The sequence below is a fragment of the Melospiza georgiana genome, chromosome 11 (assembly GCF_028018845.1).
Source record: "Melospiza georgiana isolate bMelGeo1 chromosome 11, bMelGeo1.pri, whole genome shotgun sequence".
Classification (NCBI taxonomy): domain Eukaryota; kingdom Metazoa; phylum Chordata; class Aves; order Passeriformes; family Passerellidae; genus Melospiza; species Melospiza georgiana.
In genome coordinates this window covers 18,102,469-18,129,400 of record NC_080440.1, presented here as the reverse complement: position 1 = coordinate 18,129,400, position 26,932 = coordinate 18,102,469, and the positions used below count along the sequence as shown (strand labels likewise).

General features: G+C 39.3%; 1 protein-coding gene across 4 annotated transcripts in view; it reads right to left on the bottom strand.

Moving 5' to 3' along the window:
* The window catches only part of ATP2B2 (ATPase plasma membrane Ca2+ transporting 2), a 407,196-nt gene that overhangs the window by 67,040 nt on the left and 313,224 nt on the right, over positions 1-26,932 (bottom strand). For 3 of the 4 annotated variants that reach the window (XM_058031891.1, XM_058031890.1, XM_058031892.1), the window contains exons 9-11: positions 17,376-17,540; positions 15,083-15,297; positions 12,365-12,607 (exon numbers count right to left, since the gene is read on the bottom strand). In XM_058031891.1, coding sequence (XP_057887874.1) covers positions 12,365-12,607; positions 15,083-15,297; positions 17,376-17,540 — 623 coding nt within the window. Of the gene's footprint in view, positions 1-12,364; positions 12,608-15,082; positions 15,298-17,375; positions 17,541-19,125; positions 19,168-26,932 lie in introns of all 4 variants that reach the window. The other variant, XM_058031893.1, reaches the window with a different exon arrangement.

The following is a 26,932-nucleotide window of genomic DNA, read 5'->3' as shown; positions in this document are numbered from 1 at the left end:
ACGGAGGCTGCAGCCAATTTGTGCCTGATTATTCATTCAGGAGGAAACGGGACAGCAGTGATGGAGAGCTGGAACATCCTGTCCTTCTTTTAGAGAAAAAAATTCTCCCAGAAAAAAATCTCATTTCTCACCTCTTCCAAATGCACAGCCCCTATCACACCAGCACTGAGCACTGCCAGCCTTTGGAGTGAGGGGAAATGGAGGGGGGGTGGAATAAATGGAAAAGATAGAAAAATAACAGTGGCATAAAATAAAAAAAATCTGCAGTGGAGCTGTTTAACATGCTCAAAGCTTTCCTTGGTGCTATGGCCAATGAGCCACATCCTCTGCCTAACTCTCATCTAGAATTTCCCAAGGAAAAGGTGTCCCAATGTCCCCACAAGGACTCACCAGGAGCCAGGCCCACTCTGCTGCTCTGTGTGTTTGCACCTGCACAGGTAAGGCAGGCTCACAGGTTTATTCCATTTACCCCATTCCATTTCTTCCATTGATTAAAGCAGGCTCACAGGTTTATTCCATTTACCCCATTCCATTTCTTCCATTGATTAAAGCAGGCTCACAGGTTTATTCCATTTACCCCATTCCATTTCTTCCATTTTTTAAGATTTATTCCATTTACCCCATTCCATTTCTTCCATTTATTCCACTTACCCCATTCCATTTCTTCAATTTATTACGGCAGGCTCACAGATTTCTTCAATTTATCCCATTCAATTTATTTAAGGCAGGCTCACAGTGCTTATTCCCATTATCTTAATTTTTATAATTTTTTATCATTTCTAGAAGATTCTTTTGCATGCAAGGTGTCTGCACAGCAGCTCTGTCATTTTTTCAGTGATGCTAAGGGACTAGGTGGCTAAGTTAAAATAATCCTTATAAAATTTGAAAACTTCCTGTTTCCTCTGCAATGCTCCAGCTGGGAAAAGGATTTTGTGGGACACACACCCTGCCTGCTCCCTGTCAGTCCCATGGCCCTGGGAATGTGGATCCATCACAGCCACATGCCTTTGGGAAGCCAGAGCCCCTCCTGGATCCCTGGGAACAATTCTCCAAGTTTCCACCCATCCTAGAGCTTTTGCTGTCCTAAAAGCAGAAATGCCCAGGATTTTTGGACACCTTCCCACACCCACAAATAACCCAGACATAAAATTGGTTGTATCCCAAAGGAGCCGAAAGCTTCACACACAAGAAGAGAAAACTGCAAGCTTGACAGAAAAATGGGCTTTACCTGCAGGAGAAAGCAGGAACTGGAAATTGAAGCATTGATTTTACTTATCATACATTTAATACCAATTTTCTAAGCTATCCGTGACTCAAAAAGAATATAATTTTGCTTACATTAAAAGCAAATTAATAGATCTTGTGAAGTGCAAGGTCAGTCACAAAGAACATCAATGAAAGTCCATTTAGAGATTTGTTCAAGTCTGCAAATAACTCCTGCATTTATTTCCCTGAAATCAACACATTTCCTGTCAGACTTTATTCCTGATCCATTGCACTTCAGATCTTGTACCATTTGCAGTTTTTGGTGATTCTTGATTTTTCTCCCAGAGGAATAAACCACATTGGAGCTCTGAGAGTAAAAAGAAAACATACTAAACCTGCATTGTATATAAACTATATATTTACACAACATAAACGTGAAAGGGAATTAATTTCCTATTTCATTAGGAGGTGATTCACCCACCACACTGATTTCTAATCAGCCTGTTTGTGTACCTCATCAAAGCACCCCCATTTTCTGTGAAATTGGGATTCAATCATCACATTGGAAGGTATTATCTTCCTGTCCCTACGACTGAGAGCACGAAGAAAACTCACATTAAACCAAAACGTGCCTGAAGTAATTGGTTTACACCAACTCACATGAAAGCAAAAGCTCCCAGCAGGAAAACGTTCACTGAGAATATTCCCTGAAAAGTGCTACCAGCACACCCCCACCAGCACATCCAGCAGCTCCAAGGTGTGATGGCTTCACCTCAGCAGGGTGAAAAGGAGCCCAACACACTCCAGTCATTCATTGTGCATCATTTTTGTGGGAACAAAAAAAAGAAAAAAGGAGTCCTAAAATGCCCAGCCAAGAAGAAATATTTATAAACCCCTATGAAAATACTGTGGAAACACTGATTTTTAAAGGCTGCACTTTTGGAGGTTGTCCCCACAGGTGAATTTTGTCACGGCAAGACAAGATTTGTGCAGAATAAGAATGTGAATATAAGATAAATTACATAAAATAGAATTCTATTTTGGAAAACATTTGTTGCATCATAGCAAGTTCAAAATCTGATTTATTCATTTGCATACCAGCAAGAAGGAGGGGAAAAAAACCAAATGTATAAAATGATATTATAATAAATAAAGAGCTTCCAAGTGATTTTAGACTGCTTAAAAGCTTGCAGGGAATATTGATCCATCAGGAACTGATGGAACCTGCAATGACCAAACTAAAGGCAACGGAGGCCAGGATGAAGGAGGTGTTTGTTACCATGGGCTCTGACACTTGAGGAAATAAAGGTGATGAAATCTTCTGCCCCAAATCCCCTCTTCTGCTCCCAGATCCTCCTCTTCTGCCCCCAAATACCCTCTTTTTCTCACAAATGCCCTCTTCTGCTCCCAAATCCCCCTCTTCTTCTCCCAGATCCTCCTCTTCTGCTCCCCAAAATCACCTCCTCTCCCAAATCCCCCATCCCTGCTCCCCAATCCCCCTCTTCTGCTCCTAAATTCTCCTCTTCTGTTCCCAAACCCCCTCTTCTGCCCCCAAATTCTCCTCTTCTGCTCCCAAATTCTCCTCTTCTGCTCCCAAATCCCCTCTTTTTCTCCAAAATCCACCTCTTCTGCCCCCAAATCTCCCTCTTCTTCTCCCAAATGCCCCCTTTTCTGCCCCAAATCCCCTCTTCTGCTCCCAAAATCACCTCCCCTTCTCCCAAATGCCCCTTTTCTGCCCCAAATCCCCCTCTTCTGCCCCCAAATCTCCTCTTTTTCTCCCCAAATCCCCCATCCCCTGCTCCCAAATTCTCCTCTTCTGCTCCCAAATCCCCTCTTTTTCTCCAAAATCCCCCTCTTCTGCCCCCAAATCTCCCTCTTCTTCTCCCAAATCTCCCCTCTTCTGTCCCAAATTCTCCTCTTCTTCCCCCAAATTCCCCTCTTCCTTGGCCGCTGACCCCATCCCACCCCTCCCAGCTCACAAGAAAAGGAGATTCCATTCAAGCCCAGCTTTTTTTGTCAATCCAAACCCTCCTGCCCCTCCAGCCCAACACAGTCAAATCATTCACTGTCCCAACGTATTTTGTAAGGAAAAGGGAAAGGAAAAGGGAAAGGGAAAGGGAAAGGGAAAGGGAAAGGAAAAGGAAAAGGAAAAGGAAAAGGAAGGAAAAGGAAAAGGAAAAGGAAAAGGAAAAGGAAAAGGAAAAGGAAAAGGAAAAGGAAAAGGAAAAGGAAAAGGAAAAGGAAAAGGAAAAGGAAAAGGAAAAGGAAAAGGAAAAGGAAAAGGAAAAGGAAAAGGAAAAGGAAAAGGAAAATTCAGGGGTGGATAAGGAGCTGTCCAGGCTTCCCACAGCCCAGCCCTGCCTAAACACAATGATTTCAATTATGAAGTCAGCTGCTAATTTAGGGAGAAAAGCTGGTTTTGTGCCTCCCATTCCACACAACTCCAATGGCAAGTGGTGTGTGAAGATCATTACTTTGCTGCTAATTACCACCACAATTAACTGCATCATCCATTATCCCTAATAATTATTATTTACACAGTAAATAAGATGGACACTATAGGTTGAGGGTTTTTTTTTTCCCTGCCTAATTTATCCTGAGAAAATGCTTAGCAAGGGCTTTAGGAAAAGTTTTCAATATGTTGGGGGGATTTTTTTGGGTGATGATTGTCTTGCTTATATTTAGAAAGATTCTCTGGCCTGCATTGTCTGTTCCCATCCATAATTTATAACTGCTTACACAGTTGTGTAACACTGGGAACAAAATACAAAAAAAAATCAGATTAAGATAGAAATTTACCTAAAATAGGAATTGTTTTGCCTAGGAAATCAAACTTCTTACAGAATATATAGATTTTTAATATTCAGTTCAATCCATTTTCAACCAAATCAACCAAATTTTTCATTTTGAATGGCTCAAATGCACCATTTAGCTGGAATAAACAAAATATTGCATCTGTTATACAATCTGTTATATTGTATAACAGATACAATATTTTTTATTGTATCTGCTAATACAATAAAAATATTGTATTAACAGACAATATTTTAACTCTGTCACCTGAGCTCTTCAAAAAGAAAATTTTCACAAATTTCCAGCCCAAACTAATGTGCTGAAAGCAGCCAATAAATTACTTGCAGCACTATCCAGAAGCTCTTTGATTCTTGGGATGCCTTTCCTGATCCAAAACCACCCTGAAAATCACACAGGGTTTCAGGGGCAGGAAAAGAAGCTCAACACAGTCAAATCATTCATTGTACCAACATATTTTGTTACAAAAAGGAAAAGGAAAAGAAAAAAATAAAGTAAAAGAAAAAGAAAAAGAGAAAGGGAAAGGAAAAGGAAAAGGAAAAGGAAAAGGAAAAGGAAAAGGAAAAGGAAAAGGAAAAGAGAAAGAGAAAGGAAAAGGAAAAGGAAAACTCAGACAACAAGAAGCAATATTTATAAATCCAAATGAAAACACTGTGGAGCATCTTGCAGGAAACAGTGATTTTTAAAGCCTTCACTTTTGGGAAGAGCTGGAGGTTATCCCCATAAGTGAATCTGATTTTCTGCTAAGCAGATTTTCCTCTGTGTTTCTCCTGATATCCCATATTTAGTAATTTATTGTACCCCTAAGGCTGCAGGATCCCAACTATAAAACCTGGTTTTTTTATGAGTTTTATGAGTTGCCCCAAATTCCCTTGGTGTTTCTCAGGGAATGAAACAAGAATCTTGAATTTCTCCACCAGTTCCTCCCAGTACATTTTTCTGAGCCATTTTCAGGAAGGAGAGGATTTTAGGACTCCAGATGTACTCCACAGTCCAGGAAGGTGATTCCAGCCTGTTTCTCCTCCCTCATCCAAAACCAGTGGCACCAATGTGCTGCTCCAATGTCATTACATGGGCTAAGATGAAAACGTTAATATTTCTTACTGTTTACTGATTTCCTGTGAGGATAAAACCTTGGACAGACCTCTCCTTCCATAAAATACCTGTCCAATAGCACTTCTCCTCCTCACCAGCCTTAAACACAAATTATGAAATCGTGACGGAGTGTCTGAAGGGAGAATTGGCTTTTGAGCATTGCCTGAGGAAAGGAAGCAGAGATAAACAAACATGCTGAAGGATGGTCACTGCTGAATTGTCACCAAAATTCCCTCAAGCCCTTCTCTACCAACACCAGCACTGCAGAGCTCTCTCTGGACAGAGCTTGGGATTGTGGAGCACACACAGTGCAAAAAAACAGGGAAAAGCACCCTGTAAATAGAGGAGCACAATGGGGAGAACTCCTGCAAACCCTTCTGCTGCCAATTCACAATTTCCTTTTTCCCTTTTCTTTCCTTCCTGGAAATTTCCTGAAATTTCATTTCCTTTCCTGAAATTTCCTATTTCCTTTCCTTCCCTGAAATTTCCTTTCCTAAAATTTCCTTTCCATTTCCTTGAAATTTCCTTTCCTTGAAATTTCCTTTCCTTGAAATTTCCTTTCCCCTTTTCTTTTTCCTTTTCTTTTCCCCTTTTCTTTTTTCTTTTCATTTCCTTCCCTTCCCCCTTCCCTTCCTTTCTTCCTTCCCTTTTTCCTTTCTCTTTTCCTCTCCTTTCCCTTCCCTCCCCTTTTTCCTTCCCAGTCTTTCCTTTTCCCCCTCAATTTACCCACCCTACAACTCTGTTTTTCCTTTTCCCATCCTCTCTTCTGCCCCCACAGCTCTGGCCCAGGCAGCTCAGCCTGGACTGGCCACTTGACCCCCTGATAAATAAATGATTGATCTTTTCCAAACAATTCCAGTCAACAGCTGGAGATGCCACTTATGCTTTGATGTCAGTGGCAGAAGGAAAAAAACAACATTTAGGCCATGCCAGAGACTCTGTTGTCATTGAAATTATCATAAATTAAATCTTTCCTCAATCTATCCTTACTAATTTATTTTTTTTACCACTTTTGTGGCCATTTCTGTCCTCATATTTTGTGTCTAGAGTTTTTTTCAAGGATTTATTTTGATTTATTAAAGTATTTTTTATTTATTTGTAATATTTATTTTATTTTAAGTATTTATCATTTTTAGTAGAAATGAGGAAATTGAGCTGGATAAAATAAGAGATGGTTTGAATCTTCACCTGCAGCAAAAATAAATGGGAAAATCGTCTGTTCTTTAGCACAAAGAAACAAAGAGCTTGAGAACAGGTTTTAAGCAAACCCTGTGAGTAAAAATATCTTTGCAATTCCATATGCCAAAATAACTCAAAAAGGCAGTTTGGAGGTCAAAAGCTGTTTCTTTATGGTTCTCCTTGGAATAAAAAAGGGAATTCTAGTGACATAGAACAGCAATTTCATTTAGCAGAGAGCCCCTGGCAGACAGCTCTGCTGCTGTAGCCTCAGGGCACAGAAATTCCCTCATTTTCTCTTGATAGGTGAGACCTGTTGGGGATTGAGCTTTTTTAAAAATGAAATTAAAAAAAACTTTCCTAGACACTCAGGGTCTACATCTTCCTTTCTATTTGCAAAGCCAAACTGTAGATAAGTACAGAGACACATAAAAAAAAAAATATATATATATATACATATACATATAAAGATAGATAGATAAAGGTAAAGTCTATTCTGTGTCAGATAAGCCACAAGCAACCATTGTTTAAAAAGTGACATTTCAATCCTCCTTCCCATCATGAAAAACTTTACACAGAACGTGGGGAAATGTATGGAAAAATCCTTAAATATACCTGCTACATCTCAAGTTTTGAAATTATTGCTAGGAAACTTCCAAATATCTATATTCCCAAAAATGTTTAAAGTTGGTTTTTTTAGAAGACCTTACTATATTGAAATTGTTGGAATTATGAATGGTAAAAGGAAATGCCAGGAATTTTTCTATTTCTATTGCCTAAATTATATATATATATGTATATATATATATATATATATATATATATACACACATATATATATACACACACGCACATATATATACATACATATATACATATATATATACACACATATACATATATTCATATATATATACACATATATACATATATATACACACATATACATACATATATACATATACATACATATATATATACATATATATATATAATTATTATTGGGACAATTTTTTATCTGATTAAAATTTTTTTAAAATTCAAATTATTCAAGTATTTGATGAATAAAATTCAGTCTTTGAATTAAAAAATGGATAAATGATCTTTATAAAGTCAAGATTATCCAAGTACTTAATGAATAAAATTCAGTCTTCGAATAACAAAATAAATACATTATCTTTATAAAGTCAAGATTATCCAAGTACTTGATGAATAAAATTCAGTCTTTGAATAAAAAAAAATAAATCTCAAAGAAAGAGGCATATTTTGCACTTTGCACACCTTCTCAAAGGCCGTTCCTGACAGGAACATTGTGTCTCCCAACAATCAGAGAGCTTGGGATGCAAATATCTTCCCCCAAATAAAAAAGAACTTTCACCTGGCTACCACATCCATGTTCCCAATACGAGCAACAGATTTCCATCAATCCTAGCAAAGCAGCAAGATTGTGCTAAAATTTTGGGTTTTTCTCCTTTCAACATTTCACCTTTGTAGGATGTCATTGCTTCTTACGGCTTTTATGTATTATGGGTGTCCAATATATTATCATCTACCTGCTCTGCCTTTCAGCTGCAATAAAATTGCCTGTATTCTTTGTGTTTTATTTCATTTTCTCCTTTAGGTTTTATCCAACAGCAGCATTTTTGTCCCAAAAGCTTTCCCAGCTCACATTCATAAATTGATGAATATTTACTAACATATAGACCAAACTATTTTTATTTTATTTCCTCTGAGAAAAGGGAGTGAATATAGAAGGGAGTGAATGTTTGTACTTTCCTGTTACGTTTCTTTCTTTGGTTCAAGGTTTGCCACCACATCCTGCCCCACTCTGTGCAAATGCACCGAATCACAGCCAGAACAGCACTAAAAATTCAAATATTCACCCAGCACAGGCAAAAGGAGCTTTTTATCCCTCACACCCATCAAGCAGCAAATGAAAAGTCGGTGTCAGATCCTCACAGTAACAGCTCCAGCTGGGACTTTTCCACTGGTGCTGAAAATCCCTCAGCTAAACCCTAATTGTGGTGTCTTCTTAATCAGGCACATCACACCCAGCCAGGAAATTAAAAGAAGAAATTCCTCTCTAATTAAAACTGGAATTATGAAAGCGAGAGCCGCACAGGAAAGTTGGAATCAGTGGTTTTGGTTCATCACTGCTCCTTGGCATCCAAGATCAATGTTCTCCTGCTCCAAGAGCAATCAAAGGATTCCCAAAATGCAGATTTTGCTCTCAGAGTCTTTGCAGTCCCCACCACAGCTCTCAGGCAGGAATGCACAAAGCCTGATTTGATTTCCAGGTGGAAACAGGAATATTGAACACCGAGGTTTGCTGGAGAACAGCTTCACACGAACATGCTGAAGGATGGTCACTGCTGAATTGTCACCAAAACTCCCTCAAGACCTTCTCTACCAACACCAGCACTGCAAAGCTCTCTGTGGACAGAGCTTGGGATTGTGGGGCACACATGGTGCAGAAAAACAGGGAAAACCACACTGTAAATTGAGGAGCACAATGTGGAGAACTCCTGCAAACTCTTCTGCTGCCAATTCACAATTTCCCCTTTCCTTTCCTTTCCTTTCCTTTCCTTTCCTTTCCTTTCCTTTCCTTTCCTTTCCTTTCCTTTCCTTTCCTTTCCTTTCCTTTCCTTTCCTTTCCTTTCCTTTCCTTTCCTTTCCTTTCCTTTCCTTTCCTTTCCTTTCCTTTCCTTTCCTTTCCTTTCCTCCCCTTTCCTGAAATTTCCTCTCCTGAAATTTCCTTCTTACCTTTCTCCTTTCCTTTCCCACCAACAGCAGAAAAGTTGCTCTGAAGCTAAAGGGATGCAAAATCAGCTCACCCAGCAACCTAATCTTGGAAAGCAGTAAAAAGAGCTATATTTAATGATGCTATTGTTCAGTTGGAATAAATTGTGTTTAATTTCTCAGGGAAATTCAAATCTTTTATGCCAAGCACTGATATTATTCCCTTTTTATATTTTTATCAATGGTTCAGTTGCCCCTTAATCAAAAGACAATGCAAGAGGGAATATTTCTCATTCAGCAGAGCATCTTGACTAATTTTATGGTCCCATATGTGATCCTTGTGAACAGAAGTTCACACAAAGAGCAATTTGCAGCACACATGTAGCTGGAGAGCTAAAAATAGAATATGCAAAACTCACTCTTGGCGACAGAACCCTTCCAATGCCCTTTGGGTTCCAGCTGAAATTCACAATTTGATTAAACATGCTGCAAGAACGAGCGCACGAGCGTGCATTCTGTATTAGCAGGAAGGAAAAGAATTCTGTCTATTTATCCTGGAAACAACTCCCTCAGGTGCTTTTTACTGTATTTATTTGGGATGCAAAATGGGCTATGGAAAAATATCCTGCATCTTAAAGGTCAGCTTGTTATAAACTGTGAATAAAATGAAATCCCCTGGGATTGGAGCTGTGTTCTCGTGGAGTCCACGTTGCAAAGCTTTAGCTCATAAGATCTAAAAGATCTCCATTAATTTTAAACAGATAAATTCAAGCAGTCACTGATCTGCATCCAGAGGATTTCACCCCTTTATCAACTTAGAATCAGTCTCTGCAAATTTTAAAAAGCACTGAAATGCTGAAACATTGACTCTTTTAAATAAGAACATAGAACTAATTCCAACAAGGAACAATGAAGCCAAGTCAGAATAAAAAATAATTATATTGAGACCATTTTAGAACTAGTATTGACCAGAAATGTTTCAATAAACCACAAGAAAAAGATTAATAAACTTAATGCTGCAGATATGGAAGGTCTGATGATTTCCTCTGGATTCAGAGGGGTGAACTGGTGTGGAAGGTGAGCAGAAACACTTTGGTACTAGCTTTGATCTCAGAATGAACAGCAAAATATAAAACTCTGTATAAGCCTCTGCCAGTCACACCTGATTGAAAAACCAACCCCCTGCCTGCCCTGCTGCTCCCTGGGAATGAGGAAAATTCTGCTGACACTGGGAATGTTCTCCCAAAGCCTTCCCAAAGTCAAACCCCTTGCCATGTCCTGATCCTGCCTCTCTTCAGGGTGTTTTATTCTCTTTCTCCAGGAGGAAGCACCTGAACTGACTGAGGCTATAACAACATTTAAATAACCAAGGTGCTTTTTCCTCTCCCCAGCAATCAAATATTACATTGATTTGTGAGAGCAGGAATTACCCAGGAAAAACAAACTGTTCTTGCTGGTTTGAAAATGAACAAATGAAATTTAAGGAGCTGCTGCCATAAAATATCCACTCTGAGTTATCACACAGGATTTGTTTTCTCTGATTGCATTTTAAGAGAACACTTATAAAACAAACATCAACTACATGCCTGACTTTATTCTGCAGCTCAGCACAGACCTATAAAAAGGACAATACTTGTATTCATAAACTAGAAAGAAAAAAATCTATTTGTACAGCAACGTTAACATTCAGCTTGACCTTTCAAAGAACAAATCTATTGGAATTGCAAAAAAATTCAGTCTCCTAATTAGTTCTGTACAAAAGAAGCCAATGCCACAAGCAAACAGGATATGTTCCACTCTGGCCTCCTGCACAGAGTGAATAAAATACCTTAGGATGTAACTCACCTGAAACCAGAATGGATAAAGGTCATTGACCTCACTGATTTACCAATCCAATTTGTGCTTTCTGAGCATTAATTGAAATTTCTTAGACACATAAAAATCATTTTGCACACATGAAGACTCAGTGAAGACCAGATGTGTTACCAACATATTTGTGTTCCCAAGTTTATCTGCACCAAAACTGAGCTACACCAATCTAATGACAGCAGGAGTTTTTTTTAATTTCTCATGGTCTTGCACTCTTAAATAAATCCCTGTCCTTGAAAAAAACAATAAAATATACAGTTTTTAGAGCATCTGTTCTCATTTTGAAGACCTCAACAGTATTTAATGCTTCATCATTTACAATAACACATTAGGGAATTAACACTTTAAAAAAAAATTACACCTCTTTCTGCTGATACCTGAGGTTTTAGCTTTTATATTTTTCAGATTCTGTGCTGCTTTCATTTGTGGATCTGGGTTAGAATCCTAGATGCTGAAAATTTTAAACTTTCTGTGCTGAAAGGTACAGACACAAGAAAACACTACATTTAACCTGAAGCTGTAGGAAAGACTTCCAAAATTAATTAATAGCACGAGGATTACAAGTGTGTAGTTAGTTTAAAGCATGTAATATCACAAAGTAGCAAACTTAAACCCTCCTTTTAGAATATAAAAATAAATATGAAGCAAGATAAAAGATTTAGAGTAGAAGCAAGTTACTCTTACTTCCTTCTTCTTCATGAGTTTAAGTAGTATTTTATAATAAAACATAAAAGTCTGCATTGAAAGCTTCAAAAGATCAGTTATTAAGTTTAAAAAGAAAATAATCTAAGTGTCATTTCTTAATTAGACTGTTTAGTCTTAAAAGACCTTATAACAAAATATAGTTAAGTAATTAGTAAGGCATTTTGTGCCTTTCTAATAAAAAGCTACCAAACTCATAGCTGTAAGACTGTTTCACTGATAAATAAGGAACACCTATGTCCAAACATAAAATACTTTCTCAAGTGCCTTCAATCCCAACCTTAATAAAAGTAGAAAATAGAAACAAAAAATTCACAAGTCTGGGCTTTATATAAGAGAATAGTAAACTTTCTTCACAGAGTAGGGAGACAAAACAATTCCTTCTCTAGCTGGGACCAAGGACAAATGATCCAAACCTCAGCCCAAGAGCACAAACAAGATGGCATGAAGAGAGAAAAACAAGAAGGATGAGATTCATAACCTAAAGCTGTAATCGGACAATTAATTCCAATAAGCTAATAGACCAAAATTAAAGAAAGTGAGAGAACCTGTGACCAGTTGACCATTTTGGACCATTTTGGTTCATCTTGGGTGCAGCCCTGGCTGGGCTCCTGTGCTGCCCAAGGTGCATCCATTGAGGAGATCATTTTAATAAATCCCTGCTTTACTCTGTAACTCTGCCCAGCCTCTTTTCTAGCTCAGCCCTCACAAGGCATCACTGCTAGGCCTCACTTAACCAGCCCAAAAAACCCAAGCACCTACTCACCAGAATTTTGGTAGTGTAAGCACTGTTGATAGCGATTGCATTGACCAGCAGCTCCATGGTTTTGGCAGGGATGGAGTCGGGGTCGGGGATCTCCTTGTAGTGGACGTCGCCCACGTAGGCCTGCACCACGGTCATGCGGTTGGTGGTCAGCGTGCCCGTCTTGTCCGAGCAGATGGCCGTGGCGTTGCCCATGGTCTCGCAGGCGTCCAGGTGCCGCACCAGGTTGTTGTCCCTCATCATTTTCTGAGGGGAAAACCCACCAAAAGCCAAGTAAGGAACGCTTCGATGTCGGCTTTGACAGGATTTTAGTTGTAAAAAGCAACACAGCCCACAGTTTGTATTGCTGGTGAGAACGTTCCCTAAAGCAGAGTTTTGGTGAGGGTCAATAACCCCAAATCCCACTTGCAGACAACCAAGCTGTGCCTATCCCTGAGGTAATTTTGCCTTTGATAACCTAAAATAATTGCATCATTTTCCTGCAGTAGGTTTGCATTCTAAGGAACAGCTGAAACAGGTTGTTATCCCTCATCATTTTCTGTGGGGAAAACCCATCAAAAACCCGAGTAAGAAACCCTTCGATGCTGGGTTTTGAGGTTTTTAGCCATTAAAAGGAAAGCAGCCCATGGTTACTCCTGCTGGTGAGAATATGATGTCCCCTAAATCAGAGCTTTGGTGAGGGCCAATAACCTCAAATCCCAGTTACAGACAGCAAAGCTGCGCCTATCCCTGAGGTAACTTTGCCTTTCCGTGAGGTAATTTTGCCTTTGATAACCTAAAAGAAATGCATCATTTTCCTGCAGTAGGTTTGAATTTTAAGGAATAGCTGAAACAGGTTGTTATCCCTCATCATTTTCTGAGGGGAAAACCCACCAAAAGCCAAGTAAGAAACCCTTCAATGCCAGCTTTTGAGGTTTTTAGCCATTAAAAGGAAAGCAGCCCATAGTTAGTCCTGCTGGTGAGAACATGATGTCTCCTAAATCAGAGCTTTGGTGAGGGCCAATAACCTCAATCCCATTTTATACACAGCAAAGCTGTGCCTATCCCTGAGGTAACTTTGCCTATCCTTGAGGTAATTTTGCCTTTGATAACCTAAAAGAGTTGCATCATTTTCCTGCAGTAGGTTTGCATTCTAAGGAACAGCTGAAACAGGTTGTTATCCTTCATCATTTTCTGAGGGGAAAACCCATCAAAAACCCGAGTAAGAAACCCTTCGATGCTGGGTTTTGAGGTTTTTAGCCATTAAAAGGAAAGCAGCCCATGGTTACTCCTGCTGGTGAGAATATGATGTCCCCTAAATCAGAGCTTTGGTGAGGGCCAATAACCCCAATCCCATTTATACACAGCAAAGCTGTGCCTATCCCTGAGGTAACTTTGCCTATCCTTGAGGTAATTTTGCCTTTGATAACCTAAAAGATTTGCATCATTTTCCTGTAGTAGGTTTGCATTCTAAGGAACAGCTGAAACAGGTTGTTATCCCTCATCATTTTCTGAGGGGAAAACCCATCAAAAACCCGAGTAAGAAACCCTTCGATGCTGGGTTTTGAGGTTTTTAGCCATTAAAAGGAAAGCAGCCCATGATTAGTCCTGCTGGTGAGAACATGACGTCCCCTAAATCAGAGCTTTGGTGAGGGCCAATAACCTCAAATCCCAGTTACAGACAGCAAAGCTGTGCCTATCCCTGAGGTAATTTTGCCTTTGATAAACTTTTAAAAGAGTTGCATAATTTTCTTGCAGTAGGTTTGCATATTAAGGAATAGCTGGAACAGCAAAGATGAGCTAAAGGAACCAGAGATTTTAAACATTATTGTTATAGCAAATATTTTGGATTTTTTTCTTTACACTACTTGGAATGCCAGGATGCTACCTGGCAGCACACAGAAGCACCACACATTTTGGGGGAAAAGCACAAGAGAAAGGAAGAGAAAAAGGATGGCAGAGGAAGGACATCAGGAAAATGAGAATACATTTTCAAAGCAGCTATATTCTTCATTAGCAAAACCCCATATTCGAGCCTTGCTCCTTTTTTAAATAATTGTGATATTTGGCTGCACAGATGCTAAGAGATTCCTTCCTAAACTTCCTAAGTGAATTTGTCTACATGGTAAATGGAAATCAATTTTACACCATCTTCATCTAAGATTCCCAGAATGTTTAAATCATCTAATTAAATTGCTCAAGTAATCCTGAAGTCCAGAATGTTAATCCTCTTTAATTTCCTAATAGAACCATTTACATTGACTTCAAAGAACTGCAACTGCATTTAAGAAAAGTACATGAAAGCTACAGTGAAACTCTTAATTTCTTTGAGAAGCTCCAGTTTCTCTGAGAAGTGTTCCTGAAGACTTCAAATCCTTGTCAAAACTTTGTACAGTTGCACAAGAAAATTTGAATACAAAATTATTCTATATCAAAAGACTGGACTATTTTCAGAGTACATTCTGCTCAATAAATTCCTGGTTCCTTGCAAATTAAGTAGGTATTTCTACTGCTTGATATTCCTGCACTGTGCAGTTTTAAGGAGATGTGCTGAAAGATGTATTGGCATTTTTGTTAGAAATACTTTCAATATAAGTGTTCTTTAAAGCAATTCCATGAACATTTTGAGCACATAATTTTCAGACCATTTTTCATCCCATCTGATAAAACCTGAGGACCAACTCAGTGGTGAACTCAAGCAAACAGCACTGTTCTCCCTGGATTATTTTGAATGTCTCTTACCTTTACAGAATAAGCCAGAGAAATAGTGACAGCAAGTGGGAGTCCCTCAGGAACAGCAACCACGAGCACAGTAACACCAATAATGAAGAATTTAACAAAATACTGAACGTAGACAGGAGTGCACTCAGGCAACCACTGCTTCTTGTTGACCACAAAGGTGTCAATGGCAAAATACAGTACCAAGATGATGACAGTGATGGCAGACATCACCAGACCTGGGAGGAGAAATCACAAGTTACCATAAACCCAAACAGCACTGAGAACACAATCAATTAGAAATTGGGATTTGATAGGAAATTCTTTCTTTCTTTGTGACATTTTTCACCAGTACCAATAACAATAAACCATACAATGAAGAAAAAACATTGCCATAATATATTTACAGTGCACAAGGAATTCTAGGAATTCATTTTCAAGCACTTACTGCTGCCTTTACAACTTCCCAGGCAGTGCAGGAGTTCTTCTGTCACTTAAGTTAAGCTTATTCAATTTAGCACATTACTTTGCCTGGTACAACATTTAGCTGTCCTTTTAACCCCCACCTTTTACAAATTACTTGTCTATCCATATTTAAACACCTTTCTTCTAAGTAAGTACATCTTTAGAGGCTTGAGCAAAGGAGCCTCCCATGTTGCTGTATAAAATACTGTAGAAAAGTCCTACAGATGAGGCTGGGTGAATAAGAAGAGGCAATAATGCAGAATTATCCACAGGACAGTTTTTCACTGGGTTTCTTTAAAATGTAACTAATACTGGTGTTTCCAAGGTGTCCCTTTTCAAGGGAACATCTGCAGAGTGTGTATTTTCATGAGCAGAGGTTCCAAAGAGACAGAGCCACCAATAAATATTTCACAGAATTGACAAAATGTTCCAAGCATTCCATCAACTCTCCCAACTGCTGGGATAGCACTCCTGCTCCACAGTTTTGTCCCTGGGTTTGAGTATACAAATAAAAATTTCCACTATAGCCTCAGCTTTGCCTTGCTCTGACAGCCCTGTTTGGCAGGTTCGTGTGAAGGAATTAAGCCTGCATTTTGGAATAAATTAATTTCTCCCTAATGAGATCATAGAGTAGAAGGAGAATGCTGTGAACTTCATGTCTTAACTGCAGTTTTTGAAAAATTGGTAAAGTTGAAGGATGTTAAGTTTGACAGGAAACAGATGAGTCAGGAAGATCGCTCTGCGCCAGAGGATAAAGGAAAATCTATTAAAATATTGCACAGGCAAATACTCCTGACAATACAAGACATCCCCATAGGCTGCTCAACACCAAAGAAAAACCAAATGAGGCAATGATAATTAATTTAATTCCTGTTGCTTGCCACATTCTGGTCAGAAACCCCTACACAATTACTTCAAGAGTGATGTTCAGGTGCCAGAGCAGAAGTCAAGGCAGTGCAGAAAGGTATTTAATCCAAGGAATTAATCATCAGGGGGAACAAAGGAGAGGAGCTGGAGGAATATGAACTGGGGCAAGCCATGAAATTGGATATCAGGGATGATAATCCTGGATTTGATCACATTCTGCTCAGGCAAAGGGAATTGGCATCGAGGGGTTATGAGATCAACTCCTGTGATGAGCTCACAGGGGGATGGGAAGGGGAAAATCCAAACTGGGGGAGAAGGCTGAGGGAGATGGAGCAGGAGTAAATGGATCTGGGAGGGCCTCCACCAAGGAGCTGAGATCAAAATCCCTTTTAGAAGATCAAAATCTCTTTATTACCATGAGAAAAGCAAATTTAAGGAACTTTAGGCCCTTATGGAAGGTTTCCACTCTCTGCCCACATGTTGGAGAAGTGCTGCTTCCAACCCCAGGGGCCAGATGGCTCTGGATACAGGACCCCAGAGATGTGTCATGCTTGGGGAGAAGGCAGGAATGTGGATATTTGGGGAGAACAGAATGATTTCAGAATCCATGAGAGGGAAATACTGTGTGAGTGATATTTTGAGATGGTATTAGAGATTCTGAAACTGTGCACTCCCAAGTTCTGAGGGGAGAGGAAATTAAATACGTAATTACTGCACTTGGGAATATTAACTCTGAGAAAAGCTGCATTTCATTTTGATTCGAATATTCATTACAATCCAAGTTGCCCAAAGCTCCTTGACAGTCAAAGCTGATTTTTAGGAGAATAAAAGATCTCCAGCACCACATATTCTCCTTGGAACAGCTTTGTGATGACCCATTTCCAAATCTTGCAGTAAAAACAGGGCCTGTCCCTTTTCAGAACCATTTGCTTTGCAGCTCTTCGCCTCCCGCGCCCCAGAGGGCTTTGGTGTCACCCAGCCATACCTGCTTTGCCAATCTGCACTGCCAGCTTGGTCAGCTTTCCCTGCAGGACGGATTTTTCTTTCTTGTGCATGTTGGATTTCTTCTTGTCCTTGTCGTCTCCCTCTCCCCCTTCCGCGCTCTTCAGCGGCTGCATCTCCATGGCAGCAGCCCCGTCCTGCTGCTTGGCTGATAATGCAGAACAAAACTGTTACTCCAGAGCTTCATCCCCTCCTTTCCTCCGTGTTCATCCTCTCTGAACCAGCCAGCACCACAGGGGCTGCCTGGGACAGCCTGTGCCAGGGACACCCTCGGCTCCCTGGAGAGCCAGCGGGGCTCTGCAGGACACAGCTGTGCCAGCACATCCCTCAGGACACGTGGCCATTTGGGCTGGAAAGCGCTGATTGGGGTTTATCTCTCGTTTGGGCCCCCACCCATGCCGCTCTGGGCCATACACATATATGTCACTGAATGTCTTGCAGGTGACTTGGCAGGTGACAGCACCAGCACTGCAGCATTCCCTGCAACAGCAGAGCTCCCCATTCCTCTGGGATGTTGGGGTGCCTCTTAGAATGCAATGCACATTTCCAATGCAAAATTTTGAGGTTGCACAGGTCACTCCTGTCTCACCTCTCTGGGCTGCAGGGGCACCTCAGTGACCAGGGGACCACCCTCTGCCATCCACCCTTCCAGAAAATCCCTCAGTTATAAAGTTTCCTCAGCATTCCGTGATCAAGGTGCTCAGCCCTCGGGTCTGGTGGTGGTGGTGGCATCACCATTCCCCCACAAAACCCACACACAGTTTCAGGGCTGATCCCTCCTTTCCTGACAGAATGCCAGCAAAAGGAAGCTTTATTTTTACCTGTTTCTGAAAAGCAATGACATTGCAGTGGATATATGTGCATGTGTCTGGTTTGTACTGAGCACAATAAATAAAATAGGATGAGATGAAACAGCTTTGCTTTCGTGAAGAGATTGTACAAGACCGTGCTTGTTTGACCTGGAAATCTAATTTATCTACCTAGCCTGAATGCTTATTATTTAATAGCATTTTATTTGGTACTTTTGTACCATGAACCACTGAGTTTCTCTATCCAGTTTCTGAGCCATCACCTTTGCAATGTTCAATATTATCTGAGAAGAGAAAATTGTCGTTTAATTTGGTATAACCCAAAGAACTCTTGATAGCTGTGTGTTATAATAAAAAGGGAACCATAACTTTGCTTCAGAGAAAGCAAAATATTGATTCCAATTTCTTCCTGACATTGTATATTAAATAAGAAACACCTAGGACTCTCAATCTTTCTGTTGTTTACCCTCATAAAAGGCTTTTACACTGCTAGATAACACCTTGGCTTTAAGGTTTCCTATTTTTATTGCTTTGCCTTTCCCCTGCAAATGAAGAGATGTCCAGACAATGCCATCAGACACCAGAGATGATGAGACATAAAAAAAACTGGGCTGGAAAATCACTAACAACACACAGGATACACAACTTGCACAGGAACAATTAATCCAAATGAGCTTTGTGAGATGAAAGCAACATCTATAAATGGTCCCTTTAAAATGCTCCTCTCCTAAACCTCTGCAGCTTGTGGGAGTTACAATCTCTGGGGCTGGGGTTGGCTGTTTGGGGTTTTTTTGGACATTCTGAACAATTAGGGCCAGTTTCACACACAGGCACAGACCACAGGTTCTCACTGTACTTTGGGACAGGGTTGAACTACATGCTAACAATACAATCCACAACCTCCTGAATAGCAAAGAAGATTACCTTTGTTCTGGTTGTTCTCCATATTCCCATCCTGCATCTTGCCTAAACGATGAAAAATTCCAACAGACAACAGACAGTAAACAACCTTCAGCCGAGACAGAACACGAAAATGGGGATTTATAAAAATGGGAGACAAAAAACCACGAGCACACCACGGGCACCTGGGCACCATCCCCTGCCCTCACATCTGCACTCACAGAGGGGCCAAGGAGCTCCAGCCAAGCTCAGGGCTGGAACACCTCAAATGCTGAATATCACCATGTATTTTTGAAAAATCTGCATCAATTCAGAGGGGAAAACTAATAAAGTGGTTCTGGTGGAAAGAGGAATTGGAATAATATTCCTGAGCTGATGTTTCAGAGGGCTGGGACTTAAAAATTCTGGCACACACATAGAGTTTGGCTTTCCTAATGTATTCCAGAATTAAATTAATCATGTTACTAAATTGACAAAAATAGAAACAATGGTGTTAATAAATCTAAATTAAAAAATAAAAAATGTAAATCAGATAGGATTTTAAAATTATGTCTTCCTCACTTGGTTGTACTAATTAGCAAATTTCTCCTGGAAATACAAGTGCCAGGTGACCTAAATTCAGATTTATCCTGAACATAGATTTACCATGTGCCTCTTTAATTTCCAGCTTGACATTTTATCCACCAACAGTTTTACCACAGCAAAGTCCTTATTCCTTTGTGCCTTTTTCAAGTGGAAATGTCATTTGAAAGTGTGCATGAGATAAAAATGGCAAAAATGCACAAATCAGATACAAAACTTTGGTATTCAGAATTACAGCTAAATATTTTCAAATGAATTAAAATTTTATTGTTTGGATTTCTTACAAAACTTGCACAGTAATTATATAAATTTATGGAAAAGGTTACAACAAACATTATCTCAGAATGGATGACAATGTCTTTTGGTAGTTATGTAAAATGCACAATAAAAAATGATGCTAAGGAAAATTCAGTTAAAATACCATTACAGGATTGTTGACACATTCTAATAAGAAATGTACCATCAGGATTTATTAAAAAATGTGCCAGCAGGTACATCTTGTTCTTCTGACTGCCATGTGGATTGATTTTCTCGCTCTGCTGTGAATAAATCATAACAGAATGGAAAAGCTAAGATGCATCTCTTGCACGTTTTCTTTGCATTAAGTGGGAGAGCAAAAGTGACAAAATTAGTGTTATATTTGTCAAATATAGGCCCCAGTGCCACACTGGGAAATTCCAAAGCCCAGAAGCAGAGCCAGGGAAAGGCTTTCATATCCTAAAATCATCTCAGAGCTCAGGTGAATTACTGCAATGAACCACTGACCATCAACTGCATGTCTGTATTTCTAATTCTATTCCTACCCTGGCAATAACAGGACTTTTAAAAATTCAGAATCCACCTCCCAGAGCTTTACACTTTGCACAAGGGAGGAATCCATGAACCTGTGCAAACCAAGCTCCTTTCCACAGTGAAATTCCCTATAAAACCTTGGCCTGGGGGCACAGTTGGACTCAGTACCTGCCTGGTGGCTGTTTTTCTTAGAAGGGCTTTTAATAAAGTTACTGGAAGACACAAAATATCTCTGGAGATTTGGATTTCTGGCTGGAGCATAAAGCCATCCCTAAGAATTGGAAGGCATTAATTTAGAGCAGGCAGTCTGCTCCATTTCCTGCTCTGGAGATCCTTTTTGCAGAGTGCAATTCCAAACCTCAGAGTGGCAAAAAAATGGAACAATATTCAACCTTCAAAATGATAAAAATCGCCAGCAAAACTCAAATGTGACTGTCTCAACTGGCAGACAAATCACAGAGATTTTTTTTTCTTAAATAAAATATTTACTTTTAGGACATATATTTGCTATTTGATAGCATAATTATCATTAAAAATTACACCAACAATTGACTGGCTACCTGAAAATAGCAGTACACAAAATAAACAATCATTAACGACATTTTAAACTCAGGTATTTTAAAAATACATTCTTAATATTCTTTATCTACTGCATTCAGGTTATTGAGTGGGGGAAGTCATCTAGTTACAGTTCAGTTATTTAGACAGAAGAACAAAGAGAAGTTAATTTGGGTAATCAAGATAAAGGAAAGGAAGCTGTAAACTCTTTATATCCTCCTGTGCCAAATAATTTTAAGGCTGCACTTTGGTATAAAATATGAACAAGGAAATGAAGGCAGAAAGAAAGGTGATAGAATCACCACTGCTGAGAGATCCTTCCTCCTTCCAGGCACAAATACTCCCCCATCCTTCTCTCCTGGGTCCATCATTTAGAATTGTCAAAAGGAGGAGTATTTATTGATATTTTGATAGCATCATGAGAATTAATTCTTTAAAAATACAATATTTTTTACATAATTCTGAAAATATTTTCTTCTTTTCTGTTTGGAATGATAAATAAAATAAATGTTGTTTGGGCTGGAGAAATCCATCTGAGTTTTTTATCATTTTTCTAAGCAAGGATGAAAAATCAGAAAGTTTAGAATAGCATTTCTAACATCTGCATTCTGAAGCTGATTTGAAAGTTCTGAATTTAAATATAAGTATTTTTTCACATGCTTTTGCCTCACTACAATTCTTGTATTTTGGAAAGGACTCGTGGCACCTTTACTGACTAAATTCTTACTATAAAACTCAAGGACTTCACCAAACAAAATTCCCAAGAAAAGCCTCCCCTTTATCTGCTGCAGGCCTTGAGGAAGAGCCAATGACACAGAATAACAGAGTCCTATCACTATTTTGGAAATTATTTCCCTCATTTGGAAATATTTATAATTGGAAGAAGTGTTTGGAATCAACCAAAGAAAATAATGGAATTATGTTGCAAGTGCTGAGAGGAAACCACTGTGTTAAACAGGAAGTTTTAGATAATCCTTCTATGCATTCAATAAATAACTTCACTTACAATTCAGAAATGGATTAAAACATAAATTTAAAAATGTATTTAAAATAGAAAAATAATATTTTTAAAAGAGTTCAAACTGCAAATTGCTTTGCAGGAGCAGAAGTAGCTCAGTACCTGCACTGGGATTAGCTGTAGATGTGAAATATTCCAGCAGAGATTTCTCTGAGTCTGGTCAGCCATTTCTATGCCTTTTCTATATTTTTTAAACACACATTTAAGTAGAAAATTCTCTAGCTCGCAAATGCCAAAAAACCCCAACAACCCACCCTGGAAATCCTGATTTAGGAAGGTGGCAATGCTCTACTGGAAGGAAATCAAATTTGGGGTAATTTGAGCTACTAGAAGGAAATCAAATTTGGGGTAAACAAGCTGTAAACAGTGATTGCTGCTTCCCTGATTTTCATTTTTCTGAGTTACCTTTACTAAATATAATACTTTGGAATGAGATTATTTTTCCTGAATTACTACATTTCTGCAAAATTTTCTGCTCTGTTTATGGCCTTAACTTGCAACCTTTCAAAAACTGAACATATTGTCCATAGTTCTGATAATGAGATCAGCAACAATTCTCTATTTTGATCTCAACAACTAAAACTTAACATTAATAAAAATTTATAAGAGTTCCTTTAGTACAGCACATAATACACAGGCTGGGTCACAAAGTAAATGATTTTATCACTACAGGGTCATAGGCTGACAACAAACTCTTTTGTATCAATTGTTTATTGATAATTAAGAATGAAAATATTTTATCTGAAATGTAATTGGTTCATTTTTCAAGCAACAGCATTTCCTGAGCTTGCTACTTATTCAAGTATATAATTATTAATTCTTATTTTAAGATATTTTCTACACAAAGACTGTAGGTAAAATTCTTGTTTCCAGTCATACCTCAGGAATAATTCTCGGACTTTAAAAAAATATTCATTTAAATATTTTTTTTTTAAATGAATATAAAAATATTCATTTAAAAATGCAGCTATTGTGCACTTCATCGAGACCAAAGGAATATGCAGATGAATTTGGGGTCCTTGCTTTGTAACTTACCCTCTCTCCTTTCTCCCTTCCAAAACTATATCTACATTTTCACAATTTCACTTCAGGACAGCAGTATTTCATATATATGCAGTATTTAATTTCAGTATAGCACTGATCAGCAGTGCTAAAATTGAGAAACTACTGAGAAATTACCAGAAATCTGGCATTGCCCATTTCCCAGATAATTCCAAAGCACTCAGACCTATGTTTGCCTGCCTGTGTTCTCTGAGCAGTTCAACTGTGGAAAGCATCTTCTGCCCTTGTTGATCAAAGACCAGCAGAATTATTGACCTGCCCCATCTCAGAGGAACTAAAATCCAAAACATCCTTAACTGCACAAAACAATTCACTCCACACTGCAAAGGCCTGAGCTTGTATCCCTCAGCTCCAGGATAAACATGGGCAGTAACTGTTGTTCCTGACTGGAGAGAGGATGATGGAAAATCACATCCCTAATTCCGACACTGATCTAATATCCCCTGGAACTCAATTTCCTCATTAAGCTCAGCATTAAGCCCAAACTCAACAGGGATTTACCAGGCAGCCCCAGCTCTGAGCAGAGCCCAGGGCTCGTTTTGCCCCTGCAGGGCACCAGCAAGGAGGGGCTGAACTCTGCTCCCATCCCTCCTGTGCAGCTGGCAGGGATTTTACACTCACCAAAGTGGAATTATCACAGAACCATCACAGGATGGTTTGGGTTGGAACCTTAAAGCTCACCCAGTGCCACCCCTGCCATGGCAGGGACACCTCCCACTGTCCCAGGGTGCTCCAAGCCCCAGTGTCCAACCTGGCCTTGGACATTCCAGGGATCCAGGGGCAGCCACAGCTGCTCTGTGTCAGGACCTCAGCACCCTCACAGCAATGGAGAATAAAATACAATTCATTCTCTGGTTCTCGCCCTCTAGGGAATCTGGAACCAGGGTGATGGAGGTCCCTGCCATGCAAGGAGATGTAGCGATTGTAAATCCTAGTTTTCCAGAATGGGTTTTAAATCTGGTTATATGTTTCTTTTAAATTATTTGATAATATGCTTAAAGATTTCCTGTGTCACTGTTTTAAATAAGATCCTACAGCAGTAAATCCTGTTCCTTGTTTAGCACATGATATTGCTGTCAGAAACTCTCATTCCACACGTGAAATGCAACCTGCATGGAAAAAAACTTTTCACCGATGTGATGAAAAGTAGAATGACTTTACTCAGTATTTTTGGCTCTGCACAAGAAGGAAAGGCTGCTTGGCAAATAAAGGCTCATGCATCTGATTAGCAGCAAAATACAGCTGATGCCTACACTAATATTTACCCATTCAATCCAATTTAACACTGGAATTTCACTGTTAGGAGAGCCACTGAAATATCTGCGGGCTAACAAGCAGGGTCAGGAATCTGTCCTGGGACACAGTCAAAACTGGCTGCAGGAATGGTTTGCTTTGGGTTTAGTTTACACAGGCAGGCTCAGGAGAAAGTCACTGAGGGCTCACACAAATATCCACAAAACTTCTCAGTCCCTCCTGAAAACAGCAAAAGTTGTTCCTAACACGGTGTTGGTTGAAATAGAGACAGATCCCTGATCCCAGCCTTCTCTCAGAACTGTGTGAGAATTATGAGTGAAAAGGAGGAGAAGCAGAGAGAATCCCTTTCTCATGGTGCTCTCCTCCAGATCTATGCTGAATAATGAAACTTTATAATAAAACATCAGGTGAATCTGCCTGAAAGTTTTGAAACTGGCCTGACATAACTGCTTCTTTTAACTGCAAATAAATGGCAAATAAATCACGATTCCAAACTCTGCCTCTGCCAGGCTGAATTCTGGGGGGATGAAGCTGCAGCATCCCTGTGGCCCCTGTGCCAAGCTCCTGCAGAGCGTGGGGAGCAGGATCTCTCAGAGTGCAGTCACACAAACACAACATCTGTGCAGGTCAGCGAGGGGAGAGGGAATTTGACACAGTCAGGAGAGAAATCCATCAAATCAGACAAGCCGGGGGTTGTGACGTACCATTGACTAAGCTGGCATTTGCATTATCAGTGGCATTTGCACCTGCTGCACCATCTGTGGCTGGAGGAGGGTGGGAGGAGGGATGGGAAGAATCTACTGAGCAATAATGGATAAAAAAAAAAAATAATAAATAAACAAAAAAGCACAACAACAAAACAGCAAATAATAAATAAATAATAACAGCAACGCAAACGAATGCACGTGACAGAGCGAAAAGCCTTCGTGGCTTTGTTTGCTCTCAAAATCAAAGAGTTTAAATTAATTAACACAAATTTCCAAAGCAATGTGGCATTGGGAAGGTGTCACAAAGTAAGCTGAAAACTCAAATAATAACAACAACAATAATAATAACAATAATAATAACAAAAGATAAATATGAAACACATTTAGCAAAGTTAAAGGAGCTGGTGACAACTGGCTATACACAGTTCTGTGTACATTGCTTTAGTCCTTTTATGTGTTATTTTTCTGTACTTTAATGTAATTTATGCATTTTTAAGGTGGTTGAAATGTTTCCTTTGGAGTTAATTTATACAATGCATGTGTAGCTTTAAAATTTGCATTTTAAAATGTATTATATCTACATCTATACATACTTCTACATAGGACAAGGGTAAATATTTTATGTTTTAAATAATTTTGCCCATTATGATTTATCATCACTGATGCATCCCAGTCTAACAGGGCTTAATCCATGTCCTAACATCACCCAGGTAAAATGATTATTGATCTGAGTAGAAACATGGAATTTTCCTATATTTTATGTGGAAAAGGCAAATATAGCCTTGAGGAGAATAAGGGGTTATTTTAAATCCAGATAACGGACATGAGACATTTCCTGGTTTGTGATGACATGAAAGAAGAATCAGAAAAGAAAACCTCTTCTTCTTTTCAGTCATTATCCACATATTAGAAAAAACTGGACAAGAAATCTTTCCTAACAGGAAATTGAAAAGCTTGAAGAAGGTTTTATCATTTTACTATGTTTTTTATAGTGAAGTTCAATAAAATAGTCTCTGCAAATAATAGCTAAAATTTATTTTGTTTTGTTTCTGGTGGTTAATTGCTCACAACAGAACCAAGTCCTCCCATGGATCCTGACTGAGACTTCAAACTGCTCCAGTCCTTGCCCCACAGGGATTATTTCATGCTGTACTGGGCTGGTACTGCAGAAGAATGGGCTGATTTTATTTACAAATGGTAAATTGGGAGAAGAAAATAAACAGCTCCCAGGATTTAAAAACACACCCTGTGCTACTGCATGGAGGAAAATTTCAATTGCAAATTTGATTACTGTGGTGGCAACGACTTAAACTGTTTTGGTGACTCGTGCTCGCTCTTTATTCCGTTCGGATCCCCACCCCAACCAGCACAGCGTGAGCTGCTAACAGCAAATCAAGTATTCCACATGAAATACTTTGCAATTTGCTTCTGGAGAACAGCTGATTATTCCAGCTGAACGGGAAGATTTGCAACGCCAACAATGCCTGCTCACCAAAAGATTTGGCACCAGCAATCTTGTTGATTTGAAATCATTTTTTTTAATTTCAACTTGACTGATTCGAAGATGATTATTTCAATCAACAGTTCCCCCCTGATTTGCATCATTGGATGGGGTACAATTCTTACTCTACCTGGAAGCTGCTGTTCCTCCTCCTGTTTCACACCTGCATGGTGATTTTTAAAGTGTTAATGAACAATAAAAGCACACACCCACACAGACTGAAAGGGGCAGGGTTTCTGAGAACTGCAGGTTTATGTTCCAGAGGTTTTCATTTGAGCTGGTGCCTCCATCTGCCACCAGCTCTGCCCAGGCACGAGCACAAAGTTTCAACAGAAAATGTGGAGGAATTCTCTATAT